We start from the raw sequence: 14,177 nt of genomic DNA on the forward strand, positions 1-14,177 counted from the left end.
GATGGTCACTCTGACAGAGCTCCAGAGTTCCTCTGTGGAGATGAGAGAACCTTCCAGAACGACAACCATTTCTGCAGCACTCCACCAATCAGGCATTTATGGTAGAGTGGCCAGACAGAAGCAACTCCTCAATAAAAGGCACATGATAGCCCGCTTGGAGTTTGCCAAAAGGCACCTAAAGGACTCTCAGACCATGAGAAACAAGATTCTCTGGTCTGATGAAACCAAGATTGAACTCTTTGGCCTGAATGTGAAGCGTCACATCTGGAGGAAACCTGGCACCATCCCTATGGTGAAGCATGGCAGTGGCAGCATCATGCTGTGGGGATGTTTTTCAGCGGCAGGGACTGGGAGACTAGTCAGGATCGAGGGAAAGATGAACGGAGCAAAGTACAGAGAGATCCTTGATGAAAACCTGCCCGAGAGCGCTCAGGACCTCAGACTGGGGCGAAGGTTCACCTTCCAACAGGACAACGACCCTAAGCACACAGCCAAGACAACACAGGAGTGGCTTCGTGACAAGTCTCTGAATGTCCTTGAGTGGCCCAGCCAGAGCCCGGACTTGAACCCAATCTAACATCTCTGGAGAGACCTGAAAATTGCTGTGCAGCCTGACAGAGCTTGAGAGGATCTGCGGAGAAGAATGGGAGAAACTCCCCAAAACAGGTGTGCCAAGCTTGTAGCGTCAAACCCAAGAAGACTCAAGGCTGTAATCGCTGCCAAAGGTCCTTCAACAAAGTACTGAGTAAAGGGTCTGAATACTTACGTAAATGTGATATTTCTGTTTTTTATTTTTTATAAATTTGCAAACTTTTCTAAAAACCTGTTTTTGCTTTGTCATTATGGGGTATTGTGTGTAGATCGATGAGGGGGGAAAAACAATTTAATCAATTTTAGAATAAGGCTGTAACATAACAAAATGTGGAAAAAGTCAAGCGGTCTGAATACTTTCCGAATGCACTGTATAAGCGATTGGAGAAAGAGTCTCATTTCATACAAACACATTTTCGTCCACTTTTCCTCTCCTCACCTCCTCTCTTCCATAACCTTTCAAAAGGAGGCCAGAGAGTACGGAGGAGAGAGGACGCAGGAGTTGAGGAAATCTAATTGAGAAAAGGCCATGGACTGTTCTCCATGCTCCCGTCCGGAAGGCGGTACCAGTGCATCAAGGCTCAGACCAACAGACTCCTAAACAGCTTCTATCCCCTGGTCATAATACTGGTAGATGGCTAACAACTACTGCTCTCCCTCTCCCACAGACTATCCACACTGACTCTTTGCCCATCCACAGGTCTCTCTACCCATTCAGACACACACACCTTCACTGTCACTCTTACTCACACGCAGGGACGGCTTGTTCAATAGGGCGATATGGGCGACGCACTGCCAAACGGGAAAAGGAAGGGATTTTTTTTCTAATCAATTATATCACGGCAACAGCAGTTATCAGTGTTCACGTCTGATCTGCCAGCCACTAAATGTCAAATCAGGCTAAAGTCGTGCTTCAAATGGCCCCGCCCGTTTTTGGGGCGATTTCAGTCAAGTTGAAAATCGCCCAGAAGTCTCTCATAGCCTGTCATGTAAAATCTATTTTTTTCACATTTCAAAGCTTTCAATACATTCTCTATGGGTGTCTGTGGGCTTGCACTTACGCGCTTTCGTCATACGTGACGTAACGTTGAACGTAACTAAGACAATGGCGGCTAGCAGCGTCTCTGTTGCGACCTGCAGTGCGGCGTTATTTTATGTTTTTAATTTGTAGACTTAGTTTACAAACATTCTGCCAACCATGGATTTCCAGTGGTTGGTTTTGGACTGATCTTGTTGATCGTGTACATACCCGCTACGAACGGACTAAATAATGAAAACGCTGCTGGCAGCTGAATCCCAATACAGCTGGGAGACTTGGCTGGATGAGTCCCGGACAGAGAAGTGGAGCCGGCCACCTTCACCCTGGTCAGAGCGGACCGCGATCCTGGTAAGAGAGCGACTCTGTACCCCGACATTGAACTGCTTTCTGTGTCATTGCGACCTTACTATCAATTCAATTCAATTTAAGGGCTTTATTGGCATGGGAAACGTGTGTTAACATTGCCAAAGCAAGGGAAGTAGATAGTAAACAAAAGTGAAATAAACAATAAATATTAACAGTAAACATTACACTCAGAAGTTTCAAAAGAATAAAGACATTTCAAATGTCATATTATGTATATATACAGTGTTGTTACAATGTGCAAATAGTTAAAGTACAAATGGGAAAATAAATAAACATAAATATGGGTTGTATTTACAATGGTGTTTGTTCTTCACTGGTTGCCCTTTTCTTGTGGCAACAGGTCACAAATCTTGCAGCTGTGATGGCACACTGTGGTTTTTCACCCAGTAGATAAGGGAGTTTATCAAAATTGGGTTTGTTTTCGAATTCTTTGTGGATCGCTGTAATCTGAGGGAAATATGTGTCTCTAATATGGTCATACATTTGGCAGGAGGTTAGGAAGTGCAGCTCAGTTTCCACCTCATTTTGTGGGCAGTGTGCACATAGCCTGTCTTCTCTTGAGAGCCAGGTCTGCCTACGGCGGCCTTTCTCAATAGCAAGGCTATGGTCACTGAGTCTGTACATAGTCAAAGCTTTCCTTAAGTTTGGGTCAGTCACAGTGGTCAGGTATTCTGCCACTGTGTACTCTCTGTTTAGGGCCAAATAGCATTCTAGTTTGCTCTGTTTTTTTGTTTGTTCTTTCCAATGTGTCAAGTAATTCTCTTTTTGTTTTCTCATGATTTGGTTGGGTCTAATTGTGTTGTTGTTGTTGTTGTTGTTGTTGTCCTGGGGCTGTGTGGGGTCTGTTTGTGTTTGTGAACAGAGGCCCAGGACAAGCTTACTTAGGGGACTCTTCTCCAAGTTCATCTCTCTGTAGGTGATGGCTTTGTTATGGAAGGTTTGGGAATCGCTTCCTTTTAAGTGGTTACTATCTGCCCCGTGAGTTCCCCCAATTGTTTGTTACCGTTGTGTACTGTTGATAATCACAAGTTTACTGGAGAACTGAGACCAAGTAGAGACTTTGGACAGGGTGGATATGGTATAATAAAGGCAGTTTATTCAGAGGTAAAGATATCTGGAATCGCGTGCACGGACTCGTGCACGTGTGTAGGTCACCTAAATCATCAGAAAAATTGCCCCTCCTGAGAATTTTTTCAGGAGCCGCCACTGCTCACACGTACACACACATATTCACATACACACACTCACATACATCCTCACTCACACATTCATTACTGACGCCACACACTTGCACCCACACATCCCCTCATACCTACGCTGCTGCTAAAATGATTATTGATTAGATTTATTACTACCATTACACTGTTGATTATTGATTGCCATTACCATTAGTATTTATCCTGCTACTGTTCACTATTACTACTGTTTACATGTATATGTTACCACTAGTATTTTACCATAAGTATTTATATATTCCTGCTACCAGTCACTTTTATGATTAAACCCACCTCAACCACTCCAGTACCCCTGCACATGGAATAAGGTACTGCCACTGACCTTTATATACTCGTATTTCTTCAACTTATATCGTACTTGTTGTGTTTTTTATTCTTTTTTCTTTTATCTATATTATTATTATCACTGCATTGTTGGTAAAGAGCTCTCAAAGTAAGAATTTCACTGTACTGTTTTATACCTGTTGTATCCTGTGCATGTGGCGAATAAACTTTGAAACTTGAAACAAATGGGAGGACAGTGTGGTGCCAGGACAACAACCTCTCCCCCAACGTCAGCAAGACAAAGGAGCTGATCGTGGACTACAGGAAACGGAGGGCCGAGCACGCTCCCATTCACATCGACGGGGCTGTAGTGGAGAGGGTCGAGATCTTCATGTTCCTCGGTGTCCACATCACTAAGGATCTGTCATGGTCCAAACACACCAACACAGTCATGAAGAGGGCACGACAACGCATCTTGCCCCTCAGGAGGCTGAAAAGATTTGGCATGGGCTCTCAGATCCTCAAAAAGTTTTACAACTGCACCATTGAGAGCATCTTGACTGGCTGCATCCGACCGCAAGGTGCTACAGAGGGTAGTGTGTACGGCCCAGTACATCACTGGAGCTGAGCTCCCTGCCATCCAGGACCTCTATACCAGGCGTTGTCAGAGGACCTTTTTTTGGCACCTACTCTCTTGCACTGGCTCTATGCACACTCACACATACCATACTGACACTCCAAAACACACATACACACACACACACACACACACTACATACACTCACATACACTCACACAAAACACACACACACATGCACATTGACGCCACACACACACACACACACACACACACACACACACACACACACACACACACTTTCACACTCTTTCACACTATTCACAAACGCTGCCTCATACCCCTGCACATTGGCTGGTACTCCTTGGGCCCTGTGTAGCTCAGTTGGTAGAGCATGGCACTTGCAACGCCAGGGTTGTGGGTTCGATTCCCACGGGGGGCCAGTATACAAATAACATGTATACATTCACTAACTGTAAGTCGCTCTGGATAAGAGCGTCTGCTAAATGACTAAACATTTTGTATATAGCCTCATTACTGTTATTTTATTGTGTTACCATTTCCTTTTTTTCATTTAGCTAATTTTTCTTACTTTTTAATCCTTCGTTGTTGGAAAAGTGCTCATAAGTAAGCATTTCAAGGTAAAGTCTACACTTGTTGTATTTGGTGCATGTGACAAATACAATTTGATTTGATTACATTGAAGTGGAAATACCCTAAAAGTGTAAGGATGTTGATGTTCGCATAAAAAGGGCAGGAGATAGAGATATGACCATGCCCATCTACTGCTAAAGCACTAAAAATGGAAAGAGGGAGGTCGGCAAGAGGGGTCCAGCTGCAACATCATCTCGCAGAGCAGTCATCCCACAGGATCGCTATGCTGCCACCTACTGATATGTCATCTCTCAGAGCAGTCATCCCACAGGGTCTCTATGCTGCCACCTACTGATATGTCATCTCTCAGAGCAGTCATCCCACAGGGTCTCTATGCTGCCACCTGCTGATATGTCATCTCTCAGAGCAGTCATCCCACAGGGTCTCTATGCTGCCACCTACTGATATGTCATCTCTCAGAGCAGTCATCCCACAGGGTCTCTATGCTGCCACCTACTGATATGTCATCTCTCAGAGCAGTCATCCCACAGGGTCTCTATGCTGCCACCTGCTGATATGTCATCTCTCAGAGCAGTCATCCCACAGGGTCTCTATGCTGCCACCTACTGATATGTCATCTCTCAGTGCAGTGCATCTCTCAGGAAAAGTGGGGGTTTCAAAAGGAGTGGACGTTTAGAAATAAACCATATAAGGACTAGTTGGGGTTTTGAAAGGTGCCACTCAGGAAGTCTTTTGGGTTATTGGACGTTACTCATGGTCTGCAGAGATGACAGTAAGGAATTTCAGTTATGCAAAAAAAAAAAGTATATTCACTCACTTGAGCTGTGTCTTTGAACATTACCTACCGGTAGCCATGTATGTAACATTAAGCTTTTTGTAAATGTAAATGCTAGCTAACGTTATTGAGGTCGTCAGAGGTGTCGTTTAAAACTGAAATCTCAATTTTATGAAATCCCCGGGGACCTCTTCACTCGTAATGATAGGGGCGGGGCAGGTAAGCGCTTCGAAGACGAGAGAAAACGGTCGGTTACTTTGGGTTTTTATTGTCGATCGTGCTGCAACAGATTTGTAGGCCACATACGCAATTGGTTTGGGATACGTGTTTTGAAATAGCATGGGTAATTGCCACACAGTTGGACCAAATGAGGCCCTCGTGGTTTCAGGTACGTAACGTTAAGTTACATTCATCTTCAACTTTGGGAATGCTAATTTAACGGTAGCTAACGCTAGATAACTACTTTCACGTCTTATTTACACAGTGATGCGCACATTGCCGCATTATTCGCAATGGATAACCTCATTTTGTCATTAGCTACGAATTCAGACGCTGCTCTGGCTTTCGATCGTTGGCTATATTTTATTTTGGCTTTCAGCTAACGTTTTTTGTGTTCCTCAGGAGCTGGGTGCGTAGAATGTTTGTTGAGTTCAAGATGCCACACTTCTCCTAACCACCATATGATTGTAAACAACACATATGTCGCATTTATGTTGTTATGAAAAAGGGATGGTGTTCAATAATAATATAATAAGCCATTTAGCAGACGCTTTTTATCCAAAGCGACCTACAGTCATGCGTGCATACATTTTTTTTTTTTGGTCCCGGGGATCGAACCCACCACCTTGGCGTTACAAGCGCCGTGCTCTACCAGCTGAGCTACAGAGGACCACAATCAATCAAGTCATTGATGCGGATTTCTAGTTTGGGGAAATATGAACGTTGTGATTATGAATGACAGGCTCCGAGTCTTGAGGTGAGGGAATATGATAGTGGGGGTATGTCAGACCCATAAAATCACACCACAAATGACAGACCAGATTGCATAATACAGATGAAATTGTATGAAATTTGGCCTGATATGTTAAAGCCTCAGTGATTACAACTAATGGAATATTACCAATGAAATACATATCAGTACAACTCTAAACGTATTATAACTAATGTAGGATAACAAAAACAAGGACATATGAATCAGTTATTAATAGGTTGTAATAACTCTGTTAGAGAGATATAGCTAGTCTATCATATACTGTAGCCTTCTATTTTCTGTGTGGCAATATGGGAGAGAGCTTGTTGTGACATGTGAAACCTGAGCAAGCCAATGGAATTTGTGGAAGTACACTACCAGTCAAAAGTTTGGACACACCTACTCATTCCAGAGTTTTTCTTTATTTTTACTATTTTCTACATTGTAGAATAATAGTGAAGACATCAAAACTATGAAATAACACATATGGAATCATGTAGTAACCAAAAAAGTGTTAAACAAATCAAAATATATTTTATATTTGAGATTCTTCAAATAGCCACCCTTTGCCTTGATGACAGCTTTGCACACTCTTGGCATTCTCTCAACCAGCTTCACCTGGAATGCTTTTCAAACAGTCTTGAAGGAGTTCCCACAAATGCTGAGCACTTGTTGGCTGCTTTTCCTTCCGACTCATCCCAAACAATCTCAATTGGGTTGAGGTCGGGGGATTCTGGTCATCTGATGCAGCACTCCATCAATCTCCTTGGTAAAATAGCCCTTACACAGCCTGGAGGTGTGTTGGGTCATTGTTCTGTTGAAAAACAAATGACAGTCCCACTAAGCCCAAACCAGATGTGATGGCGTAACGCTGCAGAATGCTGTGGTAGCCATGCTGGTTAAGTGTGCCTTGAACTCTAAATAAATCACAGACAGTGTCACTGTTGGAAACGGACCCAGTCTTTACAGACCCTGATCTGTAGCAGCATGACTGGATAACGGCAATTAAATGGAAGCCATGTTGCTACATTGTGTTGTGTGTATGCCTAGAAAGATTACAATGCCATTTCAATTAGGCTATTTGAAGGATAGACCTCGATCCGCTATACAAGAGTAACTAGGCTATGTTATCTTGGTCTTTAGTAGAAAGAGTCACACAATCAATTAAATTAGTCATGATATCATTATCAACCCTTTTGATGTTATTTTATTATTGATTGAAGTAAAAAAAAAAAAAAAAGATCTTCACACAAAATACATTAAGTGCAACACTTTCCACACCGGAGGAAAGTACTGGAGAAAAGTAGCCTACACATCAGTCAGAGCGCTGTCTGGTGATCCAATGACGAGAGCTAATATATTTAATCTGAATGGAGAAATGCAACTGAAGCATGAAATTAGGCCTTTTACAATATGTTGATAAAGATTGAGTCTGATGATGACAACACTTAAGGCGTCAGTATGCTTAGAACAAAAATATCACAAAATGTCGTCATAATATATGCACAAACTCTGCCGAACTGTTTCGGCTGGGAAGCATGGGACGCCTTCATAAAGACCCTCTGAGTGCGATGCCCTTGAAACCTTGCAGCTAAAGGCATCAGCATGCTTCCGTTCGGCTGGTGTGCCGCATACTCCCTTAAAAGACCTTCGCTTGAAAACTGGTACGGCATAGTACGGTTTGTCAAATTTTGAGACGCCATAGCCAGTATACACTTCCTCAAAATAGTCAGAATTTATCTAAGATAACTCAAGACATCTGTCGTTAATTTTGACATTTTTGCAGAGGAGATCTTAGTCGTGCAATTTTATATCTAACTAAGACGTTTGGTGCAGTATTTCTCAATGAAAAAATGTGCATGAAGACGAGTCGTATTTCGTTGAATGACAATAAAGACTGTATTGAAGAATCCCTACTGCTGACAAATCACAGATGAAGGGGCTTAGACTTCGGCTCCGAACTTTGGCCTGCCTCCAGAAAAAAATGTGTGTGCCCGAATTCCAAAACGAACAAAAAACGTCACAAAATGTCATCATAATATATACACAAACTCTTCCGAACTGTTTCGGCTGGAAGGCATGCAGACGCCTTTAGATGTCATGCTATTCTCTCTCTCTCTAGTGCTCTCTCTGTGTGTGTGTCTTTGAGGACTAGAGGGTGTTGTGACAGCTGGGAATGTCATGTCAGCCGACAGATAAATGCTTGACACTCTTTTTTAAATTTTTTGTCACATACTGTATAGTATTTAGTCAGCCACCAATTGTGCAAGTTCTCCCACTTAAAAAGATGAGAGAGGCCTGTAATGTTCATCATAGGTACACGTCAACTATGACAGACAAATTGAGAAAGAAATATCCAGAAAATCACATTGTAGGATTTTTTATGAATTTATTTGCAAATTATGGTGGAAAATAAGTATTTGGTCACCTACAAACAAGCAAGATTTATGGCTCTCACAGACCTGTAACTTCTTCTTTAAGAGGCTCCTCTGTCCTCCACTCGTTACCTGTATTAATGGCACCTGTTTGAACTTGTTATCAGTATAAAAGACACCTGTCCACAACCTCAAACAGTCACACTCCAAACTCCACTATGGCCAAGACCAAAGAGCTGTCAAAGGACACCAGAAACAAAATTGTAGACCTGCACCAGGCTGGGAAGACTGAATCTGCAATAGGTAAGCAGCTTGGTTTGAAGAAATCAACTGTGGGAGCAATTATTAGGAAATGGAAGACATACAAGACCACTGATAATCTCCCTCGATCTGGGGCTCCACGCAAGATCTCACCCCGTGGGGTCAAAATGATCAAAAGAACGGTGAGCAAAAATCCCAGAACCACACGGGGGGACCTAGTGAATGACCTGCAGAGAGCTGGGACCAAAGTAACAAAGCCTACCATCAGTAACACACTACGCCGCCAGGGACTCAAATCCTGCAGTGCAGACGTGTCCCCCTGCTTAAGCCAGTACATGTCCAGGCCCATCTGAAGTTTGCTAGAGTGCATTTGGATGATCCAGAAGAGGATTGGGAGAATGTCATATGGTCAGATGAAACCAAAATAGAACTTTTTGGTAAAAACTCAACTCGTCGTGTTTGGAGGACAAAGAATGCTGAGTTGCATCCAAAGAACACCATACCTACTGTGAAGCATGGGGGTGGAAACATCATGCTTTGGGGCTGTTTTTCTGCAAAGGGACCACGACGACTGATCCGTGTAAAGGAAAGAATGAATGGGGCCATGTATCGTGAGATTTTGAGTGAAAACCTCCTTCCATCAGCAAGGGCATTGAAGATGAAACGTGGCTGGGTCTTTCAGCATGACAATGATCCCAAACACACCGCCCGGGCAACGAAGGAGTGGCTTCGTAAGAAGCATTTCAAGGTCCTGGAGTGGCCTAGCCAGTCTCCAGATCTCAACCCCATAGAAAATCTTTGGAGGGAGTTGAAAGTCCGTGTTGCCCAGCGACAGCCCCAAAACATCACAGCTCTAGAGGCGATCTGCATGGAGGAATGGGCCAAAATACCAGCAACAGTGTGTGAAAACCTTGTGAAGACTTACAGAAAACGTTTGACCTGTGTCATTGCCAACAAAGGGTATATAACAAAGTATTGAGAAACTTTTGTTATTGACCAAATACTTATTTTCCACCATAATTTGCAAATAAATTCATTAAAAATCCTACAATGTGATTTTCTGGAAAAAAAATCTAATTTTGTCTGTCATAGTTGACGTGTACCTATGATGAAAATTACAGGCCTCTCTCATCTTTTTAAGTGGGAGAACTTGCACAATTGGTGGCTAACTAAATACTTTTTTTCCCCACTGTATGTGGCAGGGACGCCAGACAATCACGGATTACAATGAGAAAACCAGCCACGTCGCGGACACCGACGTCTTGCTCCCAGACAAGCTAAACACCTTTGCCCGCTTTGATGATAACACAGTGCCACCGATGTGGCCCGCTCCCAAGGACTGTGGGATCTCATTCTCTGTGGCCGATTTGCATACCGCCCCAATACATCCACAGATGATGCAATTGCAATCGCACTGCACACTGCCTTATCCAATCTGGACAAGAGGAATACCTATGTAAGAATGCTGTTCATTGACTACAGCTCAGCCTTCAACACCATAGTACCCTCCAAGCTCATCATTAAGCTCGGGCCCTGGGTCTGAACCCCGCCCTGTGCAACTGGGTCCTGGACTTCCTGACGGGCCGCCCCTAGGTGGTGAAGGTATGAAACAACACCTCCACTACGCTGATCCTAAACACAGGGGCCCCACAAGGGTGCGTGCTCAGCCCCCTCCTTTACTCCCTGTTCACCCATGACTGTGTGGCCACGCACGCCTCCAACTCAATCATCAAGTTTGCAGACGACACAACAGTAGTAGGCCTGATTACCAACCATTACGAGACTGCCTACAGGGAGGAGGTGAGGGCCCTGGCGGAGTTGTGCCAGGAAAATAACCTCTCCCTCAACGTCAACAAAACGAAGGAGCTGGTGGTCCTCTGTAGCTCAGCTGGTAGAGCACGGCACTTGTGACGCCATGGTAGTGGGTTCGATCCCCGGGACCACCCATACACAAAAATGTATGCACCCATGACTGTAAGTCGCTTTGGATAAAAGCGTCTTCTAAGTGGCTTATTATTATTATTATTATTATTATTATCATGGACTTCAGGAGACAGCAGAGGGAGCACGCCCCCATCCACATTGACGGGACCACAGTGGAGAAGGTGAAAAGCTACAAGTTCCTCTGCGTACACATCACTGACAATCTAAAATGGTCCACCCACACAGACAGAAAATTGGCTTGGCCCCTAAGACCCTCACAAACTTTTACAGATGCACCATTGAGAGCATCCTGTCGTGCTGTATCCCCGCCTGGTACAGCAACTGCACCGCCCGCAACTGCAGGGCTCTCCAGAGGGTGGTGCGGTCTGCCCAACGCATCACCGGGGCCCCTTGCCTGCCCTCCAGGACACCTACAGCACCCGATGTCACAGGAAGGCCAAAAAAAAATCATCAAGGACATCAACCACCCGAGCCACGCCCTCTTCACCCCACTGTCATCCAGAAGGCGAGGTCAGTAAAGCTGGGACCGAGAGACTGAAAAATAGCTTCTATCTCAAGGCCATCAGACTGATAAAATAGCCATCACTAGCCGGCTTAGTCACTGTCACTAGCCGGCTACCACCCGATAACTCAACCCTGCATCTTAGAGACTGCTGCCCTATGTACATTGACATGGAATCACTGGTCACTTTAATAATGGAACACTGGTCATTTTAATAATGTTTACATACTGTTTTACTCATTTCATATGTATATACTCCGACATTGCTCGTCCTAATATTTATATATTTCCTAATTCAATTCTTTCACTTTTATATTTGTGTGTATTGTTGTGAATTGTTAGATACTACTGCACTGTTGGACCTAAGAACACAAGCATTTCGCTACACATAATAACATATGCAAAATATGTGTATGTGACCAATATAATTTGATTTGATTTGAAACTCTTGTGTTGATTCAAGAAAATGTTAGGCTATTTAATATGGTGGTGGTTCATGAAAGGAATGATTCTTTAATTTCCTCTCTGGCCTAAAGTACCTTAGGCAAACTGCATTTCCTTAGATTTGGGAGGGATATTACACAAGCACATCCCAGCTGGCACATTTGGTTCCTTGGAAGTTGTGGGAACGTATGTTTTTGGATTTCCATTTGTTTTGGGAACGAAGCCATACGTTTCCTGACTGGTAAAACTGAGAACATGGGTGAACATTTCGCCTGTTCTGGGAACGTTAATCTTTAGGTTGCAGGGAGGTTCTGAGAACATTTTACTGTGGTTCCCTGAAAGTTTTCCTGGGAGGTTTTATTAACGTTCTGAGAACATACATGATAGGTTATTTAGATTTCACTGAATGTTTCAATAAGACTTTTAATAACACTGCTAGCTTAGTTTGGGTTAAAGCTGCAATATGTACCTTTTTGGGCGACCCAACCAAATTCACATAGAAATGTGAATTATAGATCTGTCATTCTCATTGAAAACAAGTCTAAGAATTGGTAGATTCTGTTCTCTGTGCACTATTTCTATTTCTTAAGTTTAGTTTTTCCATATTTTACTTTCGGTTTTGTACACCAGCTTCAAACAGCTGAAAATACAATATTTTTGGTTATGGAAAATATATTCCAGTGGCGGTCGGTGCCATTTTAAGATGAGGGAGTACGACTATATATACTTTTTTGATGAGCATGGCCTTATTTCTATTATAGCATACTGTCATTCATATTCCATTCACCCAGCTCAATGTAACATCAATAGGTTTAGGCTACTACATGATGCTCGGTAGGTGCACAGGTCGAGAGAAATTTGAGTAATCAAGGTGAGTCACAGTGACACATTAAATTCCGCCTTGCACACACTTGCCTGCATCTAGCTGATCTAGGGTGTAATCATTACATTTACGTCATTTAGCAGACGCTCTTATCCAGAGCGACTTACAAATTGGTGCATTCACCTTATAGCCAGTGGGATAACCACTTTACAATATGTATTTTTTTTTTGGGTGGGGTAAGGGGGGGTAGAAGGATTACTTTATCCTATCCCAGGTATTCCTTAAAGAGGTGGGGTTTCAAGTGTCTCCGGAAGGTGATGAGTCCAACATTAGTTCAACAGTTGCAAACAAGAGTTTCTATTGGACAAATTCATGTACGTTTTTCCCCGTTTTGTTCCTTTTGCTTCTGTTTAAGAAAGTTTTCAACAGAATCTGCGGAATGAATACACCCCTGATCACATGCAAATACAGTTCAATTTCATAGCAGCCACATACAAACAGTATGATCACTTTGATCGTTGTAGCTATAGTTCCTTCTCACATCTACGAGCTCTTCTCCTCTCACCTTTACCCTTCGCTTGTGGACTTCAGTGCACAACACATCAGCTGTCTGTGAGCAGGCAAAACATTTTTTCCAGACCAAACCATCATATCATAACCGCTACACACAGCCTACATCGTTGTCACCATTATTAGCTAACGTCATATTCAACATAGCTACTAGCACTAACACATTAGTAAACCTGCTACAATCATGCAGTACAGTGTAGTCAGCAAGCAGTTTAGCAGTTACACCAAATTGCAATAAACATACCTGAATTTGTCCAATAAAAACTCTCGTTTGCAACTGTTGGACTAATGATTACACCCTATATCAGCTAGATGCAGGCAAGAGTGTGCAAGGCGGTATTGAATGTGTTACTGTGACTCACCTTGATTACTCAAGTGGCAATAAATTAATAAAACCAAAAGCTTACCTTGACTTAGAAAAGTTCCAATGTTGGATAGCCATAGCCAGCTAGCTAACATAGCATCCCTCTCTGTTTGAGCCGGGTGTTTGAGTAGGCTAAACTAGCTAGCTACATTCACTAGCTAAGTAAGTGAAAGTGAAAGTAAAAAAATAAAATAACGAAATATATAGCGCTCTCTCTCTCTTGCATCTCCTTTTTTGAAGAGATTAAGTTGTTCAAAACTGTTCAACTATTGTCTTTCTCTCTCTTTGAGTCAATTACTCACCACATTTGATGCACTGCAGTGCTAGCTAGCTGTAGCTTATGCTTTCAGTACTAGATTCATTCTCTGATCCTTTGATTGGGTGGACAACATGTCAGTTCATGCTGCAAGAGCTCTGATAGGTTGGAAGACGTCCTCCGGAAGTTGTCATAATTACTGTGTA

General features: G+C 43.0%; 1 protein-coding gene across 2 annotated transcripts in view; it reads left to right on the top strand.

Annotated features, from left to right (window-relative positions):
* Positions 1-5,315: 5,315 nt before the first annotated feature.
* LOC311142918 (flotillin-2a-like) overlaps positions 5,316-14,177 on the top strand; it is a 33,039-nt gene continuing 24,177 nt past the window's right edge. Inside the window, exon 1 of one of the 2 annotated variants that reach the window (XM_084178661.1) lies at positions 5,316-5,459. In XM_084178661.1, coding sequence (XP_084034787.1) covers positions 5,441-5,459 — 19 coding nt within the window. In that variant the 5' untranslated portion in view covers positions 5,316-5,440. Of the gene's footprint in view, positions 5,460-5,679; positions 5,851-14,177 lie in introns of those variants that run through there. The other variant, XM_084178660.1, reaches the window with a different exon arrangement.

Source organism: Coregonus lavaretus (genome assembly GCF_964263955.1).
Source record: "Coregonus lavaretus genome assembly, chromosome: 15".
NCBI lineage: Eukaryota > Metazoa > Chordata > Actinopteri > Salmoniformes > Salmonidae > Coregonus > Coregonus lavaretus.